This window comes from Semicossyphus pulcher, unplaced genomic scaffold (genome assembly GCF_022749685.1).
Source record: "Semicossyphus pulcher isolate SPU_LCO1_2020_fin unplaced genomic scaffold, fSemPul1.0.p SCAF_15, whole genome shotgun sequence".
Classification (NCBI taxonomy): domain Eukaryota; kingdom Metazoa; phylum Chordata; class Actinopteri; order Labriformes; family Labridae; genus Semicossyphus; species Semicossyphus pulcher.
In genome coordinates, this window is record NW_027211659.1 from 1,498,337 (window position 1) to 1,519,103 (window position 20,767).

Below are 20,767 nucleotides of genomic sequence, written 5' to 3' on the forward strand. Positions count from 1 at the left end.
TCTTTGCATTCTTCACACAGCTCAACAAAAACCTTTTTACAGTTGAAACTGTAAATATGGTTGCCACATTTAGCCACCTTTTTTATATGTTACATATTTCCCATTTATATGAATGGATGATGAAATGTGCTGTAAATGTTTTAGCTACATGTGATGCTTACCAAGTTGTATGCTGTACATTCATTGCAGTATACTTTTCCAAAGCTAACAAATGTTGCGTCTGTTTTTCATCTGCTTCATGTTTATCTTTATTGTCTTTTAGAAAGGACTCTGCACCTTAATTAACATGTGCACCTGGTCATGTAAATGTGCCAGATTTAGTCATAAGGACTTCCTTTTTTTTATCTGCAGAACCTGGCTGGTTGACACTTTTCATGTGGTCCTTTGACATTTGAATTGATTTGCACATTTGTTTATGACTTTGACAGTTTAGTCAAACTGCTTAATTTGCATCCCCAATGTCTAAAAAGGACACCTGTGAACATGTGAGAAAATGCACCAACGGACATGCAGCATTGCCTGGTTCTGCCTCCGATTGTAGCAGCAATTAAACGTATTTAAACACATTCATACATCACTTATGCAGCAAATATGAAAATGTACAGCAGTTTAACTGGAGATGCATGGACAGAATAATGATGAGTATTGAACCAAGGCAGAACCTCCTGCTTGATTCTGTTTCTCTTCAGAATCACCTTGTTCAGCCTCTTCTCTGTTATCCCAACATCTATTCTTTTCCCTGTTCAGAGGTGAGGAATAATAATGATGGCGACTGCGGAGCCTCCAAGCAGCTCCAGCTTCCTCCCCCTGCTGGAGTCTCTGGAGGACAGCGCTGCTGGACAGTCGGAGCAGACGGACGCCTACCTCACCATCGCAAAGTAGGTTACATGTGCTCCTTTATGCATTTCTCCAGATATTAAGGAGGATGTTTTTCTTGGATTAAATTAGAATATGTGTTGGAATGTTTTTTTTTCTCCCTCCAGTCGGCTCAGTGGAGAGGAAGGCCGACAGTTCCTCCCTGCAGTTGAAAAGCACTTTTCTCGTCTGGGTAAAACCACGTTGGTGAGTCTCTTTGCACATCACTGATACATTTGACACATGACACTTATTTAAATTAAAGCTGTTATTATCAATGGTGCCTGATGCTGCTCTTGTCTCGTGTTGTTTGCAGGCTCACATTAACAGTCAGAATGCAGAGCTGAGCCAAGCTGCCCTGCAAGCTTTAGGATTTTGTTTGTACCATTCTCATGTTGTCTCTGGACTTCCTGGTAAATCATTCAACACATTTTATACATCATCACCTCTGACCTGGCCTCAGTGTAACTGCTGCTGAAGGTAATTCTCTTTTTTTCCCCCAGAAACACTTGCAGCAGAAATCCTCTCAGCACTTTGCTCCCTCGGGGTCAAGTCGACAGATAAGAACACGTGCACCAGAGCATTATGGGTCATCTCCAAACAGAGCTTTCCTCCGGACGTGGTGGCTAAAAAAGTGAGCATCGCAAGAGATGAATGTCAGAGACTTGTAACTGAAAGCAGTGCTGGTGTGTATTGATCGATGTCACTCTCTCAGGTGTCGTCCGTACTGGGAACACTGGAGAGTGTCTGGAGCAGAGAGGACGTCCAGTCTGTGGTGATGGAGCACGAGGCCTTGAACGTTATCATCAGGTAAACGAGCTTTTGTGAATCAGTGGTGGAAAGTAAAACTGTACTTGTATCATCAGACTTTAATTTTCCACTTGGGGAATATCCAGAATTGTATTTAAATGCAAACACTTGAATCTTTGCTGGCATTGACAGGATGCTGGAGCAGGTGCCGGCTCAGATGGGCGATGGAGCTGTTCGGTGGGCGAAGCTCGTCATCCCGCTCGTCGTTCATTCCGCCTCCAAAGTGCGTCTACGAGCTGCAGCAGCCATGGAGATGGGCATGCCTCTTCTGCTGGAGAAACAGACGGAGGTGGCTGCTATCATCGAACCCATGATGTCCACGGTGAGTGTTTCTGTGTGTCTGCAGGGCTGCTTCAGCTGTTTTTGTTGTGGTTGTTGTTTGCATGCGGCCTGGTGGGATATAAGGAGATGCAGATAAAATGAACTCTGCACCAAAAGGCTGCAAACATTTAAGACCAATTTTAACACGGTAGCTCTTGTATCGTTACATATTCAAGGATTTAATATTTTATTGCTGATGCATAAAGATGGCAGCTTCACTCGCAGCTCTGCTGGTTGAAGGATAATGAATGTAATGAACTCGGCTGACTCTCCCTTCATGTGTCCTCACAGAAACTGATCCCAGAGCTGCAGAAGCTTTTCATGTCCAAGAATGAAACAAACGTCCTGAAGCTCTGGCCCTTATTCGTCAAACTGCTCGGGAAGGTAAGTGTGCATCTCTGCAACGTCAGACTCTGAGTGTTTGGAGAAGAACAGGACTTTTCTGTTCTGAGCTTAAATCCAAACTTCATTGTGTGTAAGAGTGAGGAACTTATGGCTACTGATATTCACTCATAAGACCATGTGGTTATAAAGACTTATGCTGAGTGTACAGCTGCAACTTACAATATTTTTTCAGATAAATGTCTGATTATTTTTTCAGTACATTTTTTGCTAAATGAAATCCAACCGACTGTCCGATACATCGTTTCCTCTCATTGAGGACAACCAGAGAGTTTTAGCATTTTACAGGCTGGAAGCTCGGGCTGCACAGTTAATCCAATATTAATCCCGATCACGATTCTGACTTGGTTTGAAATGCTCCGCCCGTAGAAAACTCTGCTGCATATCAAATCAAGCGCTCCCAAAACTAACAGCCGCTCCCCCAGCGGGCGATGGAGAGGATTGGGCTTCACTTTTGGGGGAGCTGGTGTGTCATGTGATGAGCGCATACCTCGCAGCGGCAGTTTAGTGAGGAATAGTGAACGAGTGACCACGTTGACTGGCGACTCTCAGTTGAATGCGCCTGTGATTGTCGTGGTTACAGTAGCTGTTGACAACAGCGTTAGTGCCTCTTTGTTCTTTCTCATTCTCAAAATATACTGATCTGTCTGCGAAGTGTTGTTTGTGCAAACGTGTCATGAAGGTGACTTGTTGTTACGTTAAAACAGGAAGAGAGCGAGTCACTCGTTAAACCAAACACCTGCCCCCCCCAAAACGGCTCGTCATCGTTTGTTTGGAGGTGTTTTCAGAGTTAAGTTAAGAAGGCAAAATAATCAATGAAGAGGTCATGAAACCTGCGTCTGCGCCGCAAAGCAACACGACTAAGTGCAGCATGATGAGTGTATGAAGGCCGAGAGGAAGAGTGAGCTGCTCCCCGTCCTCCAGCGTCGAGTCAGACATCCAGAACAGAGACGCTGCAGAGACACCCTATCCACCCAACTCCCAAAGACGCACTGAAATGACCCATGATGCACCACATTCAGGAACCTGATTTAAGTCTTAGTTTGATGCAAAATTTATACATGAGCTGGAATGTAGCACAACATGGAGCTGAAAGTGTTTGTTTAAATGTGAAAGTCAAATCTCTCGGGTGTTCGGGTTCGTGAAGGATTTCATGTTAGCTTGGTATTTCTCTCACAGCTGCTGCACAGAGGAGGTCCCTTCATCAACTCGCTGCTGCACCTGGAGGAACTCGGTTTCCGCAGCTCTTCTCCCACCATCAAGAAGATCGCCTTCATCGCCTGGAAGAGCCTCATAGATAACTTTGCACTGAATCCAGGTGAGCCGCCGACTCTCTGGTCCCAGTTTTGTTCCTGTTTTGAGTTTCAGCTGTGCAGTCGTGGTGGCTGAATCTGAATGTGTTTCATGTCTCTTCTTAAGACATCCTGTGCAGCAGCAAACGTATGAAACTCCTGATGCAGCCCCTCGCATCGATCAACGTCAGGACGGAGGCCCTGCTGCTCACTAAGGTGGAGGTCTGGTGGTACCTGGTGGTCCAGCTGGGGTCTAATCTCTCGACCAACTTCGATCAGGTTAGACGCGATCCTTGTTCTCTCTCAACTACCGTCACACCTCTCATCTGTCAGGCGGTCTGCATGCACAAGAACAAGAGCCGGACCCCACGTTCTGCACGTTGTCCTGTTTGTTCTGATGAGCTGCAGTGTGAACCTGTTTGTCTCTCTGCAGGTTTCTGTCCCTCTTCTCGCGTGCACCATCGGCTCTGACTCCTCCTCAGTCCCAGGAACCCCGTCTAGAGCTGTCAGTCAAAATGGTTCTGTTGCACCACCAACACCCAAAACTGGTATATTTAAACACCCACCTCCCTCTGCTACAACAGCTCACAGATGCTTCATCAAACTGAGGACATTCAGAGTGAAACGTGTTTTTGTTTCCTCCTCCTGCAGCAGGTCCTGCAGGCTTCAACAGCCCAGCCAACACCACTAGAATGAGCCTGAACTCCAGCACGCTGGTCCCCTCCATCTTCCCGTCCATCCAGCTGCTGGGCCTGGAGATGCTGCTTCACTACTTCCTGGGACCAGAAGTTAACGCCACGGCGGCAAAGAACAAACTCGTCCTGAATCTCGGTGAGAGTCGCAGCCACTCGTACTCGTGTATCAGGGTGCTTCGGGTGCTAGATTGGTTTCTATATTTCTTCTTCAATCAGAGATCTGTAAGCAGGATTTTATGTCTCAGTGGGTGAGACAGTTAGACGGATATCTTAGGTCTTAATCATGGCTAAAAATGTTTGATGATTGTGCCACGACAATAAAGACTTCTAGTTATTATTTGGTTTTGGAGCACCTGCATTTCTGTTGGCTTCCTTAAGTTCAGAGTGTGAAGCAGTTGGGATGAAGGTCAGCACCTCCGAGTCTGAGGCCATGGTTCTCTGCCGGATAACAGTGGATTGCTCCCTTTCGGGTGGGAGCGAGTCTCTGCCTCAAGTGAAGGAGGTCAAGTAGCTCGGGGTCCTGTTCACGAGTGAGGGCAAACAGATGTGAGATCGACACACGGGTTGGTGCAGTGAACCAGACCATTGTGGTGAGGAGGGAGCTGAGCCTAAAGGCAAAGCATTTACCAGTCGATCTACGTTCAAGCCCTCACCTGTGGTCATGAGCTTTGGTAGTTACTCAAAGAACGAGATCGCGGATACAAGCTGCTGAAATGAGTCTCCTCTGCAGGCTGTCTGGGCTCAGCCTTAGAGGGTAAGGAGCTCGGAGTCGAGCCGCTACTCCTTGAAAGGAGTAAGTTGAGGTGGTTTGTGCATCTGATCAGGATGCCTCCTGGACGCCTCCCTGTGGAGGTTTTCAGGGCACGTCCAACTGAGAGGAGCAGTCCTAGAGCTCGCTGGACGGGTTATATATCCCACCTGGGCTGGGAACGCCTGGGAATCCTCCAGAAGGAGCTGGAAAATGTTGCTGAGGAGAGCGACGTGTGAGCTAACTTGCTTAGCCTGCTGCCACCGCGACCCGACCCCGGATGAGCAGAAGACATTGGATGGATTGTCTCCTTGTTGGTAGCACTTTCTTCCCTCCCTGTTTTCCATCGTCACATTTTTGATCTGCTTTTGATTGAGAGCAACAAGTCGTCTCACTTTCCCTGCTCAGATTCCTTGTTGACCATTTCTTTTATAAAGTGGACTCTCTGTAGAAATCTTCCTCAGCCGTTGTGTCGACAGAACATTAAACCGTCAGGGGCTCGTAACTCATTGTGTGTTTTGCAACATGAAGTGTGAACAGATGGACGTTCAGTCTCATGAGTGTATGTGTTTGTTTCTTTTCAGAACCTCTGAACCACCCGCTCCTCTCCGGCACCTCCTCTTTCACCAAACATGCCGCTGTGCTCACCTCCAACATCAGAGACGGCTTCATCAACATCGGCAAAGAAGCTCCAGGTGAACATCAAACCTTTAAAGTGACCTCTGACTCTTTCTAATCCTGTAAATGACCATTTCTCTCTCAGCAGACTCGGTGGTGAAGTTACAGTGAAATGGAAAAGCCCTTCTGGGGAGGCCGTGCTTACGTAAATACTCAGAGTTCACAAATATGGCAGCCAGCTGTGTTTGCCTGAAAAGTCATTGTTGAGAGGAAGTGCGTTAGTAGCAAGTGAGTTTATACGAGTGAGTTAAACTGTTTCGCAACACGGGGCTCTTTAGTGGGGGCATTGTTGTAAGCTGCTCATGAGACGATGAGATAAGACCAACGACGTCCAACTGTTTATTGTGATTAAAGGATTTTTAGCGGCCAAAACTCAAACAGTTTATATCACAGAAGAGATTCTGCAACTCAGGAAAGTTATCATGTTGGCAGCTGTTTTGTATTTCATCTGAATCACAAAGAAACTGAGTTGTGTTCATGATATGAAAAAATCTCCCTTTTAATGTCTTCTTGTATTTGTGAAGATGATTCACTGACAGCAGTCAAGACAATTACCTGCATTTTTCTTTAAAATTATTTTTATGCCTTTAATGAGAGGACCGTGGATAGTGTCGGGAACAGGGGGCGAGAGAGCGGGGATGGCACGAGGCAAGGGGGCGAGGGTGGGAGTCGAACCCGGGGGCCGCCGCATCGAGGACCGTAGCCTCTGTATGTGGGACACACGATATAACTGCTGAGCTAAACCGGCGCCACTCAATTGCATTTTTCTGACACAGACCTCATTTGGGTGCCTGAATGCTGCCTTGAACATGATGCAGAGAACGTTTTTTAAAGTGATAATCTCAAAGATCTCAGTTTCCTTCTCTTTGGCGCCACCTATGGCGATGAACGGTAATTGCAGGAGCACACTTCCCACATATCCAGACAGTGCTGCATGTGTGACGTCCACGGCTGGCTCCGGTTGTAACTCTTGATTGAACTTGTGATGGAAAACGCGTCACATAAGGGCTGCTTTTATATCCCTGCAATCGAGTTTACGTTGTTAGATTTTAAACCTCGGCAGCTTCAGTATAAAACGTTCTGTCCTCAGTTCTTTGAAACACACTTACAGTTCTGTCTCTGCTGCTCCTCCTGCAGAGTCTCTGTTGTCTGTCATCTGGACGAGTCTGGTCCGGTTCGTCAACTTCACTATAGAGTCGGGTAAGTCTGAATGGTTTACATGTCTTTGTCTCTCTACGCTAATTAATCTTTTCATTGAATGCAAACCATCATTTCTATCCTGCTCGTCAGAGTAGTTGGTGTAGTAAGTCTTAATGAGCTGCTAATCGAAAGTCCAAAGGAAGTAAAAGTTAAGTAACTCTCGATGCTAAAGACGTACAGGGCAGATTGCATCTATGAAATTAAGGGACAAATCGGTCTGATATTTAAAGGATGAACATTTTAAGTGTTCCTGTGGTAGCTGCTCAGCACGGTGGGCTCTTGAAGCAGTGGTCCTCACCTTGCAGCTCCACATAGAGCACCGTGATTGGGTCTGGGCTCTGTCGTTTGAGAGGAGGACCAGTGAGACCTCGTCCTCGTCTCCCGCCCGACCCACTCCCACTGTCATCAGTTTAAGTCTGAGCGTTCAGACCCTCGTGGTCCGAGCAGCTGTGACGAGAGAAAACACTGAGGGGTCCATCCCCGATGATGACGTTCTCCTCTTAAATCAGATTTTCTTTGTGCGAGCTTCTTTAAGAGTGTTTGAGTTAAATCTCCTTCCTGGTTGTCAGCAGGCAGTAAGAAGGACCGTCAGGGCTGCGAGGTTCTGACGCTGATGCTTCAGGCTCTGCAGAGCATCGTCGACTCAGAGAATCTGCCTGCAGACAAAGTCCTGGTAAGATCGACGACAAGCTCACACACTCACAGGAAATAACTTGAATATTCTCAGAGATTAATAAAACATAAAATGTTCTCCAAGATGAAAATCACAAATGTCCCAGCTTACAGCCTTTTTGGGCGGGGTTTCAACTTGTGGTCGTTATTATTCTACAGTTTCAGTGAAGCTGTGTGATGTTAATATAATCTAAACTTGTTAAGAGGCTAAAATCCAAATGTCTCTGCTTTATTTTGCTCTTTAATCTTTCCCCTCAGATTCTGTTCGAGGCCACGGTGAAAGGAATCCCTCAGAGAGTTCTCGGCTCGGCCTCGTATCAAGTGGGCAAGATGGACGTGCTGAATGTGAGTGCTTCTGTTTACCACACATTCACATTCAGTAATCATTGAAATGCTCAGAGAAAGGATTGAATTTTGTTTGTCCTTCCTCAGGGAACACCGGCTCTGTTCCTCATTCAGCTCCTCTACAACAGCAGCATGCTGCCGGCGTACATCGAGGACGAGAGGTAGGTCTGCATGTGTCTGAATACGCCTCTGTTACAGAGGAGGAAAGAAACCCGGAAATATTCACGTCTAGTTTCAGTAAAAAATTATAATTATTACTGCACTACATGTACTGTGCATTGTTGAGCCTCTGTAGAGAGTTGTTAAAACTGTGGTTTGGCGCCCTCTGGTGGAGCAAATGTGCACTGCAAGATGAGTTTAAATAAATCCACCACTTTTAAAAACAAAAGTACAAACTGTGATATTTGTTAAGATTCCAACGTATTGCATCCTTAAGCAACATTTTTGAGCTGTGGGTTTAACAAATGAACGTGTGTACATTTTCTGAACATGATTTGCTTGGTGTCTTTCCTCCTGCAGGTTTTTTAAGTGCCTTCAGACTCTGGTCGGCTGCGGTTTGTCCGGTCACACGTCCCCTCTGGCGTTTGGGGAGGCGGTGCTGGGCGCCATCAGACGCAGCGCTGCGTCTCTGCAGAACAAGGAGCAGCTGTGGAGGATGTGGAGCGTGATGGTCAGCCCACTCACCGACACCATCACACAGGTGAGGGAGAGGGGGAGGACGCAGAGTTTGGTGCAGGTTGTTTGATATCTGACGGGTTACTTGAGCCTTATAACGCTTGTTACCAAGTCCTGGTATCTCAGCCTGTCGTGTCAGCTGATTCCTGAGTCATAAAAAGAACAGTGATTTATCAGCATTGATGTTTTTCCTCTCACAGCTTTGTTCAGAGAGTTTGCCAGCAGAGCACTAAATGCCTTTAATGTCTGTCCTTTATTTACAGTCTAATGAAGTCAACCAAGGTGACGCTCTGGAGCACAACTTCAGTGCCATGCACTCCGCCTTGTTGTTCCCCGTCACACACCTTTTACATGGCACAGCGCTACAGCAGGTCTGTTTATCTCAAGATGTTGTTTCACCACAAGAATGAAGCAGCCCCACTGCTCCTGTTGTCACTTGAACTAAACCAAATGTCCCTGATTGTAATCGTTGTATTTCAGGCGTCCCAGAAGTCGATGCTGTCCACGTGGTCCAAGCTGTACAAAGTGTTCGCCCGCTGCTCTGCGCTGGTGGTCACAGCCGAGGAGAACGTCTGCTGCGAGGAGCTCTGTGCAAAGATGACGGCAGCGATAGACAAAGACGCCCTAATGGTGAGGAGAGAAGAAGAAACAGTCATCATGATGAATTAACAATATGTTCATCTGTAACATCCCTGGTTTGACCTGCTGATTATCTCTGATCCTTCAGGTTCCTTCAACATTAAACGCCGTTTCCAGCATCCTCCAGGTCATGGTCGAGTGTGTGGACTTCTCTCCGTACACTCCTCAGTTTCAGCAAAAGCTCAAGTGTAAGCCGACGTGTCTGACCTTGTTTCGTCCACTTACCATTAAACAAATAATTAACGACCTCCTTCCCTCTTCCAGCTCCTCACACTCCGCAGAACTGGATGAAAAAGAGGAATAAGGTCATGGGGAACCTGTCCACCTTCCAGTCCCTGCTGGTTCAGTGTTTGGATGTGTATCTGGAGGGCTCCGAGTCTCCCTCAGAAGCCACAGGATCGGCTCTGATCTCCATCCTGTCTGCTTTATTCTCCAACCTTGTTCTGGCTAACACCGTCACCGAAGCCCTGACCTCTCTGATTCAACCTCTGACCCTCCTCTACAAACAAGCAGGCAGCGAGCCGCCCAGATTTACCTCGCAGGTTCTTGGAAAGGTGTGTTCTCTTTGTTTCAGTTTAAGTATTTTTTGATTTTTTTCATTTTAAGCTCCAACTTTCCTCCTTCCCCCTCCGCCTCTGGCAGTTGGAGAAGCTTCTCTCTGATGTCCTTGGCTGCCTGCAGACCCGCTCTACGTTGGCATACAACGACGAGCTCCTGGCTCTGCTCTCTCCTCTGCTTTGTGTGGTGTTTCCTCACAAGAACAAGCAGCTCCGCACCTCCGTCACACAGTTCTGGAACGCTACCTTCGCCAACTCAGTCGGCCTCGCTTACCCGGACGAGATCAGGTAAAAATCTTCGGTTGTATTTAGTCGTACATTTTCACTTTTAACCCCGTTTCTTTGAGATTTAGATCGTAGTGCTCCTATTCAATGTGGAAAGTGTTCTGACGGACCGATCAGAAGAAATTAGATCTGTTTAGCTGGCTAGCAGCAGAATGATCAGTGCTTCCTTTTTCTCTACACAGACCAATATTGAGCCAAGTGAAGCAGAAGACCCCGATCATTCTTCCTGGCTTTGAGGTGGTCAGTGTTCCTGATGAGCTCAGTGGACAGTACTCGGTAAGTTGGGGCTAAAGAAACTGCAGTAAGCACTCTTCTCCTGTTATTTGTTGCTGATCTTGTTTGTGTCTACAGAGCGAGAGTTCCCAGTTGGAGACGAAGCTCAGCGGGATGCCAGTTTCATCTGTGGGCAAGAGGGACTCGCTGCTGGGAAAGGCTGCCGAGATGAAGGAGAGAAGCTCCATGAAGACCTCAAAGCCAGTTTCTGTACGTGTATGAGAGACCAAGAGGAACCTTTTGAGGGCCTTGTTTGATTTGTCCTCATGTCTCATTGTAACACCAATACATAACCGGTTTCCTCTCTGTTTTCTGCACACAGACGAGGCTCGACTTTGGCTCTCCCAAGCCTCCTCGCAGAGAGGTGTTGGAGGAAGAGGCCTCCATCGACTTTGTCTTCATTCCTCCTGAGACGAAGCAGCGAGTTCTGACGGAGCACCAGAAGGAGGTGAAAAGGACTAAAAGGTCAGATTCTTTTATCTGTTCGTCAATCAGCAGCCACATCACGCGTCCATGTCCGTCTTATGTTGAGCTCATGTTTCCTTTGACACAGGGTGGACATCCCTGCTATGTACAACAACCTCGATGCCTCCCTGGATACAACTGTTTTCACCCAGTACACACAGAGCCAAGAAGACTCTCTGTAAGTTTTTAGCATCTCCTGCCAGAATCTAGAAAAATCCCAGTGCTTTCACAACAATGAGCTTCAATGTAATAAACCTTTTCCTCCCACAGGGACAAACTACCAGCTGAACAAGCTGAAAATGTTTCCAAAGAGGCTCCTGAAAAGGTAATTAAAACCGCACAAAAACCCCCCAAACTGCCAGGAAAGACTCCACTGGGGGCTTGTCATGTTTTCCATTCTACCAAAGCCCTTTTGAATAAAACAGAAACTCTTTGTTTATTGTTAATTGCATCACTTGATCGCGAACACGGCCAACATGTATTTGGCCATTAACAGCAACTGTTGAATTCATTAATAGTCAAAAAAAAAAAGTTTGACGTTATCACACAAATTCACATAAATGTAGACATTTATCCCCCTTTATAAGATACATTTAGCTGTCAATAAAAATGGCAAAATACTCAAGCAAACATCACATTATCCATCTTTCCATGTCCGCTGCTTTTGTCTGGGTTGTGATCGTAGCAGGCAAAACATAGCTGCCCAGATGTGTCTCCTGGGGGACACTGAGCCCTCCCAAATCAGACAGATAATCTTTCCACTGTGTTGTGTGTCTGCCTCGGAGTGTTGGATTCGCCAAGGATACCTCCCTATGAGGCACCAAGGAGGTCTTCTGAGCAGACAGGGGAGCGGTTGTTAAACAGATTTTGCAATCAGCTGCAGTTGCTTCAATTTAGTCATAATGTACATGAAAAGAACTGTTATCAATACGAACCTTTAAAACCTTGTTAAGGAAGTATGTGCTCCTTTAAATTGATTTTGAATTTAGGTTATACTCTGAGTTCCTGCCTCTTTCACATGTTTCTTTTAGAGGCTTACAAGGTCTGGACCACAGGGACTTAAATGGTAGCTACAGCATTAAATCTGAACTGTCAAAAGGAAACTGCCTACGCTGCAATCGTTTTAGTAAAAGAAGAAAAAACATCTGCTTCTTAAAAACAAGATACTGGCTGTTATCATTGAACTAGTATGCCTCGGACGCCCCCTGAAATCTTTCCCGAATTTGCCCTCTGGGGATCAATAAAGGAGTCTATCCAAATGCAATATCTTTCTATATATGTTTGGAGACAAATTAAGTTAATAGCATTTTATTTCTTTAAGGTTCCCGATGAAGAAGTGCAAAATGAGGGAAACACTGAATTTCTAACAAAAGACACTCAAGACTGTGCTAGCCCAAAAGCCGAAGAGAGCAAGACAGAGAGCAACGAGCAGGAAGAGATTAACCCTGACTCAAAAGATGTTTCTGTGGAAGATGTCTCCAAGAATGATGACAAAGCAGAAGACTTGGAAATGCAGTCTAAAGAAGGCACTAGTCCTAACATCTCTGGCTCTTCAGATTTGGTCTCAGGGACTCCCCAGAAACCCAACAGTCGCCGTCAGTCCTTTATCACTCTGGAGAAGTATGCTGAGGGAAAGCCTGCCAGTCCCAGCAGTGCCGTTACATTCACAGGTCCCCTCATAAAGACCTCCAATAGCCAAGAACGCTCTAAAACCAAGAGATCATCCTCTCGGGCTTCCCAGACGTCCGCTGGTCCAAATTCTCAGGATTCCCAGTCTACTCAGGTAGAAAAAGTAAACTCTCAGAGTCCTGCAAACAATGAGTCCCCTGTAAGGCCAAAAGACTCTGTGACAAAATGTGAGCCAGTAAGGCTGACTGACAGACTGCCCAGTGACACAACAGAGGATGAAGACGTAATCCCGGACACCCAGACTCAAGTGGAGGGCAAGGAGACTACCAAAATGACTCCCACATTAGAGGAAATGGAAACCTCAAGCCAGGCAGAAGAATCTGAACAGACTCTGGATGATTCTCAATCCTCTGTGACCGACACTTCTCCAGGTGAACCAAGAAGGTCTGGGCGCCACAGGGTCAGGCCACTGCTGCCTGGAGAGGACCCTGAGGAACGGGACGATAAATACACTCCGGTCAAAAGGAAACGTTCTGAAGGGGAACCTAAAGGTGATTCTCCAAAGGCAAACTCAGGTCACAACAGACCAAACACAAGAAGTAAGAATGCTGCTGAGGAGGACAGTGGAAAAGACAGATTAAGAACAAGGTCTCAGAGGGACAAGGGTGAGTCGAGCCAAACCAACTCTCAGGGTAGGACCAACAAGAGGATCAAACTTTATAGCAATTCAGAGGACTTCCTTGATCAACCTGAGCCCAGAAGGAGAAGCACAAGAGATCGCGAGTCCAGCCAAACTGACTCGCAGTCCAACACACAGTCTGAAAGCCAGTCGCAGGGTAGGCCCAGCCGGCGAAGCAGGTCCTCTTTGGAGACCAAGGAGGAGGCTGGAATAAAGAAAAAGGTATTACCTGGCAAAGATGCCAGCCAAACTGCTTCACATGAGCTTGAGCTGGTAGAAAATACTGAAGATGATCAAGACAAGCCAAAGAAGGATTCTCAAATGATTTCTTCTGCCCCTAAAACTGGTAGCACTTCCCAAGAGTTTGACCTTGTAGAACAGACCGAAAAAGATGGTGATTCTCAAATAGTCACTTCTCCAACTAAAGAGTCCCAGGATAAAGCAAGCACTACAGAGAAGCTGGTGAATGTATCGGAGGTCAAAGACAACCACAGTCAAGAGGACTCTCAAGTTATCACTCCCTCTTCTTCAGATAGCCAGTCTTTACCTAAATCCAGACGAAGCAAGGCATCATCTGATTCTACTGGCCAATCCCAAGAGTCTGAGATTGTAGAAGAGGCCAAAAAGAAAAAGGAAGAATCTCAGGTGGATGTTTCTTCTCAAAGTAATGACTCCCAAGATAGAACAAGTACCATAAACCAGGTGGTAAATGTACCCGAGGTCAAAGACCAGACAAAAGAAGGTACAGATGACAACCTGAGTCAAGAGAACTCTCAAGTGATTACACCTTCTTCCTCTGATAGCCAATCTCTGCGCAAATCTAGACGAAGCAAGACATCAGCTGATTCTCCTTTGGTCACTTCTTCTCCTCAGATTGATGCTTCTATTCCTACCGAGTCCCAAGACGGAACAAGTTTAACAAACAAGTTGGTGAATGAACCAGAGGTTGAAGATAAATCCAAGACGAGAGAAGATATAGATGAGAACTTTCAAATGATCACACCTTCTTCCTCCGATAGTCAGTCTCTGCGTAAATCCAGGAGAAGCAAGGTATCGGGGGCGGCAGAGTCTGAAGATAAAAATGAAAATAAGGATTCATCAAGAAGGCAGAGTAGATCCAATTCTCAGGCAACATTGGAAGGCATCGATCAGGCAGAGGCCAGAATTGGAGGAAGGACCAGAAGGAGCAAGGTACAAGAGGAGCAGTCAAAGTCGAGTCCTAACTCAACCCCAGAGAGTTCTCAGTCCTTGGATATTGCAGAATCAGAGTCCTCTCAAGGCAGGGGCAGATACTCAAGACGAAGATCTTCTCAAGCTTTAGTAGCCAATGTAGAGTCCTCAGGGTCTGACTCCACGGAGGCAAAAGAAAGTCCTCCTATGCCCAAAAAGAGAGGGAGGAAACCTCGAGCATCTCTGCAAAGTCCTCTTGCTCTTGAATCTAAAGAAGACAAAATTAATGACGATATTGTAATTGCCAATTCTGAATCTTCCCAAAAAGAAGATTCACAAAGGGTAGAAGCCAAAAATCTAGAGGATTCCCCAAAAGATTTGCAGGGTTCTGATTCGCTACAGGTTCCACCTAACATTGAGGAGCAAGGTAAGGAAGAATCACAGATGGAGGTAGAGGAGGACGCTGTTGGAGAGAGAACTGAAACAGACGACACAAAGAACAGCGAAACGCTCGCAGTGTCACCTCGCAAGGAAGAACACAGTCAAATGGATTGTGAAACAAATATTGAGAATACTTCCTCCAAAGACACCGGGGACCTGCAATCTGTTGACATGCTCAAACCGGTTGAGATCAGTACTGAACAGATTCAAGAGCTGTTGCCCTGTGATCCTGTTTTACCTGCTGTGGACGCTCTTGCGCCCGCTGATGAGGCAGCAGAGAAACTGCAAGGAGAGGAGGAGACAACTGAAGTGGCTGAGCCTTGTGAAGAACAAAATGATAATTCAGATTCAAACCATCAGGAACAGCCAGTTGTTCCAGGGGAGGACGCAGGAGAAGACGACCATGCTACTTCTCTTGAACAACAAGAGTGTCCAGGTGTTACAGAGGAATTTTCAAAGGAGGAGGGACAGTCAAGTGCCAGTGATGATATCACACCTGTCCAGGACGGCGATAACGACTGTAAAACCCAGATTATGGATGGTGAGGATCAAGTGGAAGCTCAGAACACCAACACTGAGGATGATGTAGTTCCAGAAGTGGATACCGCACTTACTAATGCTTGCAGCACTTCAGTGACATCAGAATCCACAAGCAGCCTGGAGAACCTCGAAAAACTTCAGGGTTCTCCGGCAAAGCTGAAGGACCTGGAGGCTGTGATGGGGCTCGATGTCGGCCAAAGCCCCAGCAGTGGCAGAACCAGAGGATCCTGGTCTCCTTCAGCCTCACCATCAACCAGCATCCTCAAGAAGGGCCAAAAGAGACCACTAGAGGATGAGACGCCCTCGCCTCTGGTCAAAGTGAGTGATGAGCTACTTTATGCATGTTGATTAAGTACCTTTTACAAGTTCCATTATGAAGATCTGAACTTGTATTTGTTTGTAAATTGGATGGAGTTAACAATATTTTCTCGTTTTTGACTTTGCAGTCGAGGCGTGTGTCTTTTGCTAATCCGATCCAGCATCAGGAATTGGCAGACGACATTGATCGTCGCAGCCCCGCTCTAAGGACCAGCTCCCCCAGAAGATACAAAGTTAGCAACATCCCACAGCCTAAGGTAGGAATGGGACCAGGTTTTGTTTGGGCAATTTTCTGATCCAGATGAACCAGAGCTGCGTTGACCTAGCGTGACACCCTTTCAATTTCTCTTCTAGTTTGTCACTACTCCAACAAAGGGGGTGCTGATCCTGAGTCCCAGAAATCTGCACAGTCCAGGGTACAAGAGCTCCAAGAAATGCCTGGTATGCACACATGCTCATAATTATCAGCCTTTTCTTTGAAAGCGTTGTTTGCTTACAAGGATAAACATTAAACGAGCTAACAGACACAGTCCTAGCTAAGGTTTTAGCATGAAACAAACAAAGAGCGGTGGTTTCTCTTTAATTCGTAGTCCATTCTGGTGTGAACCACTGTCTGCTCAGCTGTGCCGTATGCCCTGCAGACAGTGCTGAGGTTATTGTAAAATAAGCATGACGGTTACTAGTCCTAATGGAAGATGGAACCCTTTGGTCCCCAGATTTCTGAAATGAGCCAGGAGCCGCGGCCGGTCTCCAGAGACTGTATCTACCCTGCGCTGGTTGGCTGCTCGACACCTGTAGAGGCTGTGCTGCCTCAGATATCCTCCAACATGTGGTCAGTAAATACAAATGTTTTCTAATGGGTAAAATTGTATGCTAGCTGAAATAGAAGTCATTTCTTATCACGTTTATCATGTGACTGTGTTTGTGACCTCTGCTGATTCCCCTCGTAGGTCTCGTGGTTTCGGGCAGCTTGTTCGAGCCAGAAACATCAAAACTGTCGGTGACCTCAGCGCTCTGACTCCGAGTGAAATCAAGACTCTGCCGATCCGCTCCCCAAAGATCTCCAATGTTAAAAAGGCACTTAAAATCTATGAACAACAGGTACAGATCTCACCACACAAACAAATTATATCTAACAAAGCATAGAGGTGAAATGTTACATCTGAAAAATTGTCTTGTAGCGAAAAGGACGAGGTGGAGACGAGTTGAAGAGTTTTGATGAAACCGAGATGATGACCTCTGAACTGGAGGAGACCAGAGCTCCTCAAAACCAGGACGAGGAGGATAAGACCTCAGCAGAGACTTTAGGTGAGTGCAAACTGAGCGTCTGCATGTAATAAAGCTTAAAAGCTTAAAACTGTGTTTTCAAAGGTGACCAAATTTCAACAAATGAAGTGCTGATGGGATTATGTGCTGTGACGCTCCATCGCATAATTTCTCTGAGGTTAAAAGCAAAGTTTGACATTTTAGGAAGTGAGCTTGAGTGCTTTCTTGCAGAGTGTTGGATAAAAAGTTCAGTATGACTCATCTATACAGTAAATATGAAGCTAAACACAGGGACCAGTTAACTTAGTTTAGCTTAGCAGCTCAACTGCATGAAATGGTTAGCCCTGCACTGTCCCAAGGTTACAAATTCTGCCTACTTATTTCCATGCTTTATGCTAAGCTAACCGCCACCTTACAATATAAAGACATGAAAGCGGTATCGATCCTCTAATTTAACGTTCCAAAAAGTGTTTGATATTTAGAGAAACAGGGTTGTTTGAGAAGTATGTGAACAACTTCCTGTTTTGTTTGCAGCAACAGAGCTGGTGGACGAGCCCGTCCCTCTTGCAGACACAAAGCAGGAGCACGACGTCTCTGCGAATCAGACACATGATGCACCGGCCCGAGAAGCTGAGGGACGTCTGCCGTCGGACGTGGAGGCTCTGACCTGCAGGATGACTCCACTAGAACTAAGTCACTGCTCGCCACAGCAGCTGGTTCAGATGCACGACCAGTTAGGAGGCATGATGAGGCGCGTGGTGGTCGAGCTGCAGACGCGACTCTGCCCGACGGATGGCAAACCCTGAAGACGCTCCTGCTTCTGCTGTTTTAAGACGTCTGCAAAGGCATCGAAAGACATAAAGACGGATCGATTGGAGAGGAATCTGCAGCAGAGGATTTGTTGATAGATGTATTGAATCAACTGATTTTACACAGAAGGATTTTATGGTTTTAGCTCTTGTCTCACCCTTTGATTTTTCTTTGGTAAAAGTTTTTAATGAATGGAAGCGGCACATATCGATTCTTTGAGCTGTTGTGTGGTTTATACGATTTTAAAGAAACACTGAAAGGGAAGCACAGTCACACTTTTTAGGCTGTCAGAAGAGGGAAGCCATTTTTCGAAGCTGCCGTCTCGACGTGGACGGTGTTTTCCTGCTGTCCTCTCGGTGTTAACGGACTGATAGAAAACCTGCTGCTGATGCCTCCAGTTTTGTACATACGCTCTCTGTAACGGCACTCCTCTCCTCCGCGTGCCTGTTTTTAGACTGTTTACATGCGACTCATCAGCTCCTGTATATTTGTAGCATTTGTTTTCTGTCACTTCTCGTCTGAATGCATTTTCATGTTTCAAAGCAAACTGTAGATGATGATAGACGGTCGGCACTTCATTCTTTATAGGTGGTTTTAAATACTTCAATAAAACAGAACTGATAAAGATTATTCTTAAACTTTATGTACGTTTTTTTTTATGCTTTTTGTTGAACTTGCATTCATCGTCTAGGAGCAAAGTTTTGCACATACGTGATGAACTGTAAAATGTGATTATATGATTGTTGGTGAACTCTTCAAAGACAGACGTATACTGTATATTGGTATATAAAGTTCATTCAAATAAGAGTCAAGTAAATTTTGGCTGCACAGTGCTCCGGCTTCCTCCCACAGTCCAAACACGTGCTCGTCAGGTTCACTGGTGACTCTAAATTGTCTGTAGGTGTAAGCGTGAAAGGTTGTCTATCTCTATCACCCCTTTCCCACCAGAATTAGCGCGTTGACAGGGTTTTTCAGAGCCGGGAAGACCCGATGCCAATTGTCTCTTTTCCCGTTGCCAGTGGAGTATACTCCTTTCGGTCTCTTTTCTGTTGCGTCACCGCCTGACGTCACAAACGAGCCAGAAACTGTCGCCTTAATTCTTCTTCCCCTCGGATCAGGAGAAGCTCTCTCACCTCGCTGCCTCGTCGGTGTTGCTGCATCTTGGACGAAACAAAGAACAAATTCGCTGCTGTATGTTGTTCTGTATTTATGCAACAGCGGCTGGAACTTCAATGCACGTCAAAGCATCGCACCGGAAAGGGAGCAGAGATTAGCGCGTCGACTCAGGTTTTGTGTTCCCGTCACTGCTGATCAGAGCCGAGGCGATGGTTACCCGGGTCTGAATGTCGATTGTAACTTTTCCCACTAAGCAAAAAAGCGAGTTTTTGACCTGTGGGAAAGAGGCTTGTGTGTCAGCCCTGTGATTGACAGGTGTAACCCCGCCTCTTGCCCCTCCCGAATTTTGTATTCAAAAGACAGGACTTTTACAACAGCAAAAATACACCTGTATTTTTTAGAATTAGGTGGGGAGCTCAACAGTCTCGACCTCTTTGACCATCCAAAAATACTTTGTCCATATGGCCAGTCTGTAACAGCCTTAACAAAGCACATCCTGCAGGTTCTGGTTGCAGATTCCTCGTGTTCATTCTGGCCATTAAAAGAAGCCTTACAGAGATTTTCAGTGAAAGATGAGGGACAAAATAAACTGTCTGCATTCTGTGTGAAAATATATCCCAAAGTTTTGTCAGAGGAATTAAGATCAAGTAGAAATCTACTAGATGTATGAAGTTCCCTCTGTGTATTTGGAAGCGGAAATTTCACAATAAAAGCCTGACTTAGACGAGCTGTCCGAGCTGCTCAAACAAAAAGCATTGCACCACTGACCACACCCACACACCCTGAAGTACACCTTACATCACCACAGCAAGGTGAGCACAGACAGGATTTTAAGATCTTGTGAATTTCATGAGATGTGAAGTTGAATGTTGAAGCAGTTATTTTACTGCTCGTATCAATGCAAACACGTTTACCCTAACGCTTCTCCTCATATAACCCGAAGCGGCTCTGAATCAGCATCAGTCAGATTTATAGAATTAGATTGCATTGCGTAATCTCAGTGAGGAAGTGGGCCAAATGGAAATAGAGTAATGATAATATAATACAATGTGACAGAAGGTGCCACTGCCCGCTTTCACTGCTTCATCCTCCACAGCAGGCCCTGATCGGCAGCTCCTCTTTGGCTCACTGTTTGAAGTAATTATCTGATTATCTCCGCAGAGCGCTGCCAGAGGCTGCGTTGCATTTCCACAGTTTATGGAGATAAGTTGGACTCAGCGTGCAAGCTTAGCAGAATGCTCCCCGGCGCTGCTGCTGGACGATGACCAGCAGGAGGAACGGCTCCAGCAGACGTCCCCACTGCAGGAGGAGAGCTTCATCAGAGCGCTGTGCAGAGGAGGCGGCACGGAGGTAAGCCAGCACACACACCAATGCATGTGAGCACACGGAGGCGTTTAACCTGTGATATGTGAAGTCTGAGACGCAAACCTGCACACCTGACGTTCAGGAAGAATTATATTTAATATGTGTAAGAATAAATATGAGGAGGTGCTGAGCTGCCCCAGCTGGCGGAGTGGATTTACATATTTCCAAACATTTATATGTTTAATATTAGAATCATATTGTTTATAATAAACTAGACTTTATTTAGATGGATCATTTTGCTACTCTTGAGTCTGATTAGATCATTTTCTAAGTTAATTGTCTTTTGCTGTGAAAACTTTCAGTGAAATCAACTCAAATCAGCAATTTAGTTTTGATCAGTGCAGCGTTTTCTGCCTGTTTCAGGAATAAATACTGAAAGAGGTCTGAAATAAAATAAATATAAATAAGTGGATTTGCATTTAAGGACGCTGAGATGCAAACGAATTGTTTTTTTACTTGTTGCTGCTACAAGAAATGTGCACATGATGCATGCTGCACATTCATGAACACATCTGCCTCGC

At 45.9% G+C, this 20,767-nt stretch overlaps 1 protein-coding gene across 1 annotated transcript; it reads left to right on the forward strand.

Moving 5' to 3' along the window:
• The first annotated feature begins 762 nt into the window (after positions 1-762).
• Positions 763-18,395, forward strand: rif1 (replication timing regulatory factor 1). The gene is made up of 34 exons (XM_069663599.1): positions 763-878; positions 984-1,062; positions 1,172-1,268; positions 1,359-1,489; positions 1,571-1,665; positions 1,798-1,987; positions 2,278-2,370; positions 3,568-3,706; positions 3,808-3,959; positions 4,114-4,228; positions 4,332-4,511; positions 5,708-5,818; positions 6,939-7,001; positions 7,574-7,674; positions 7,932-8,018; positions 8,106-8,179; positions 8,538-8,718; positions 8,957-9,064; positions 9,174-9,323; positions 9,421-9,520; positions 9,597-9,886; positions 9,975-10,177; positions 10,357-10,450; positions 10,526-10,657; positions 10,770-10,912; positions 11,001-11,090; positions 11,183-11,237; positions 12,234-15,689; positions 15,818-15,946; positions 16,044-16,130; positions 16,406-16,521; positions 16,640-16,790; positions 16,871-16,997; positions 17,490-18,395. Exons 1-34 carry the CDS (start codon positions 763-765, stop codon positions 17,759-17,761), a joined length of 7,707 nt encoding a protein of 2,568 aa, XP_069519700.1. The 3' UTR covers positions 17,762-18,395.
• The last annotated feature ends 2,372 nt before the right edge of the window (positions 18,396-20,767 follow it).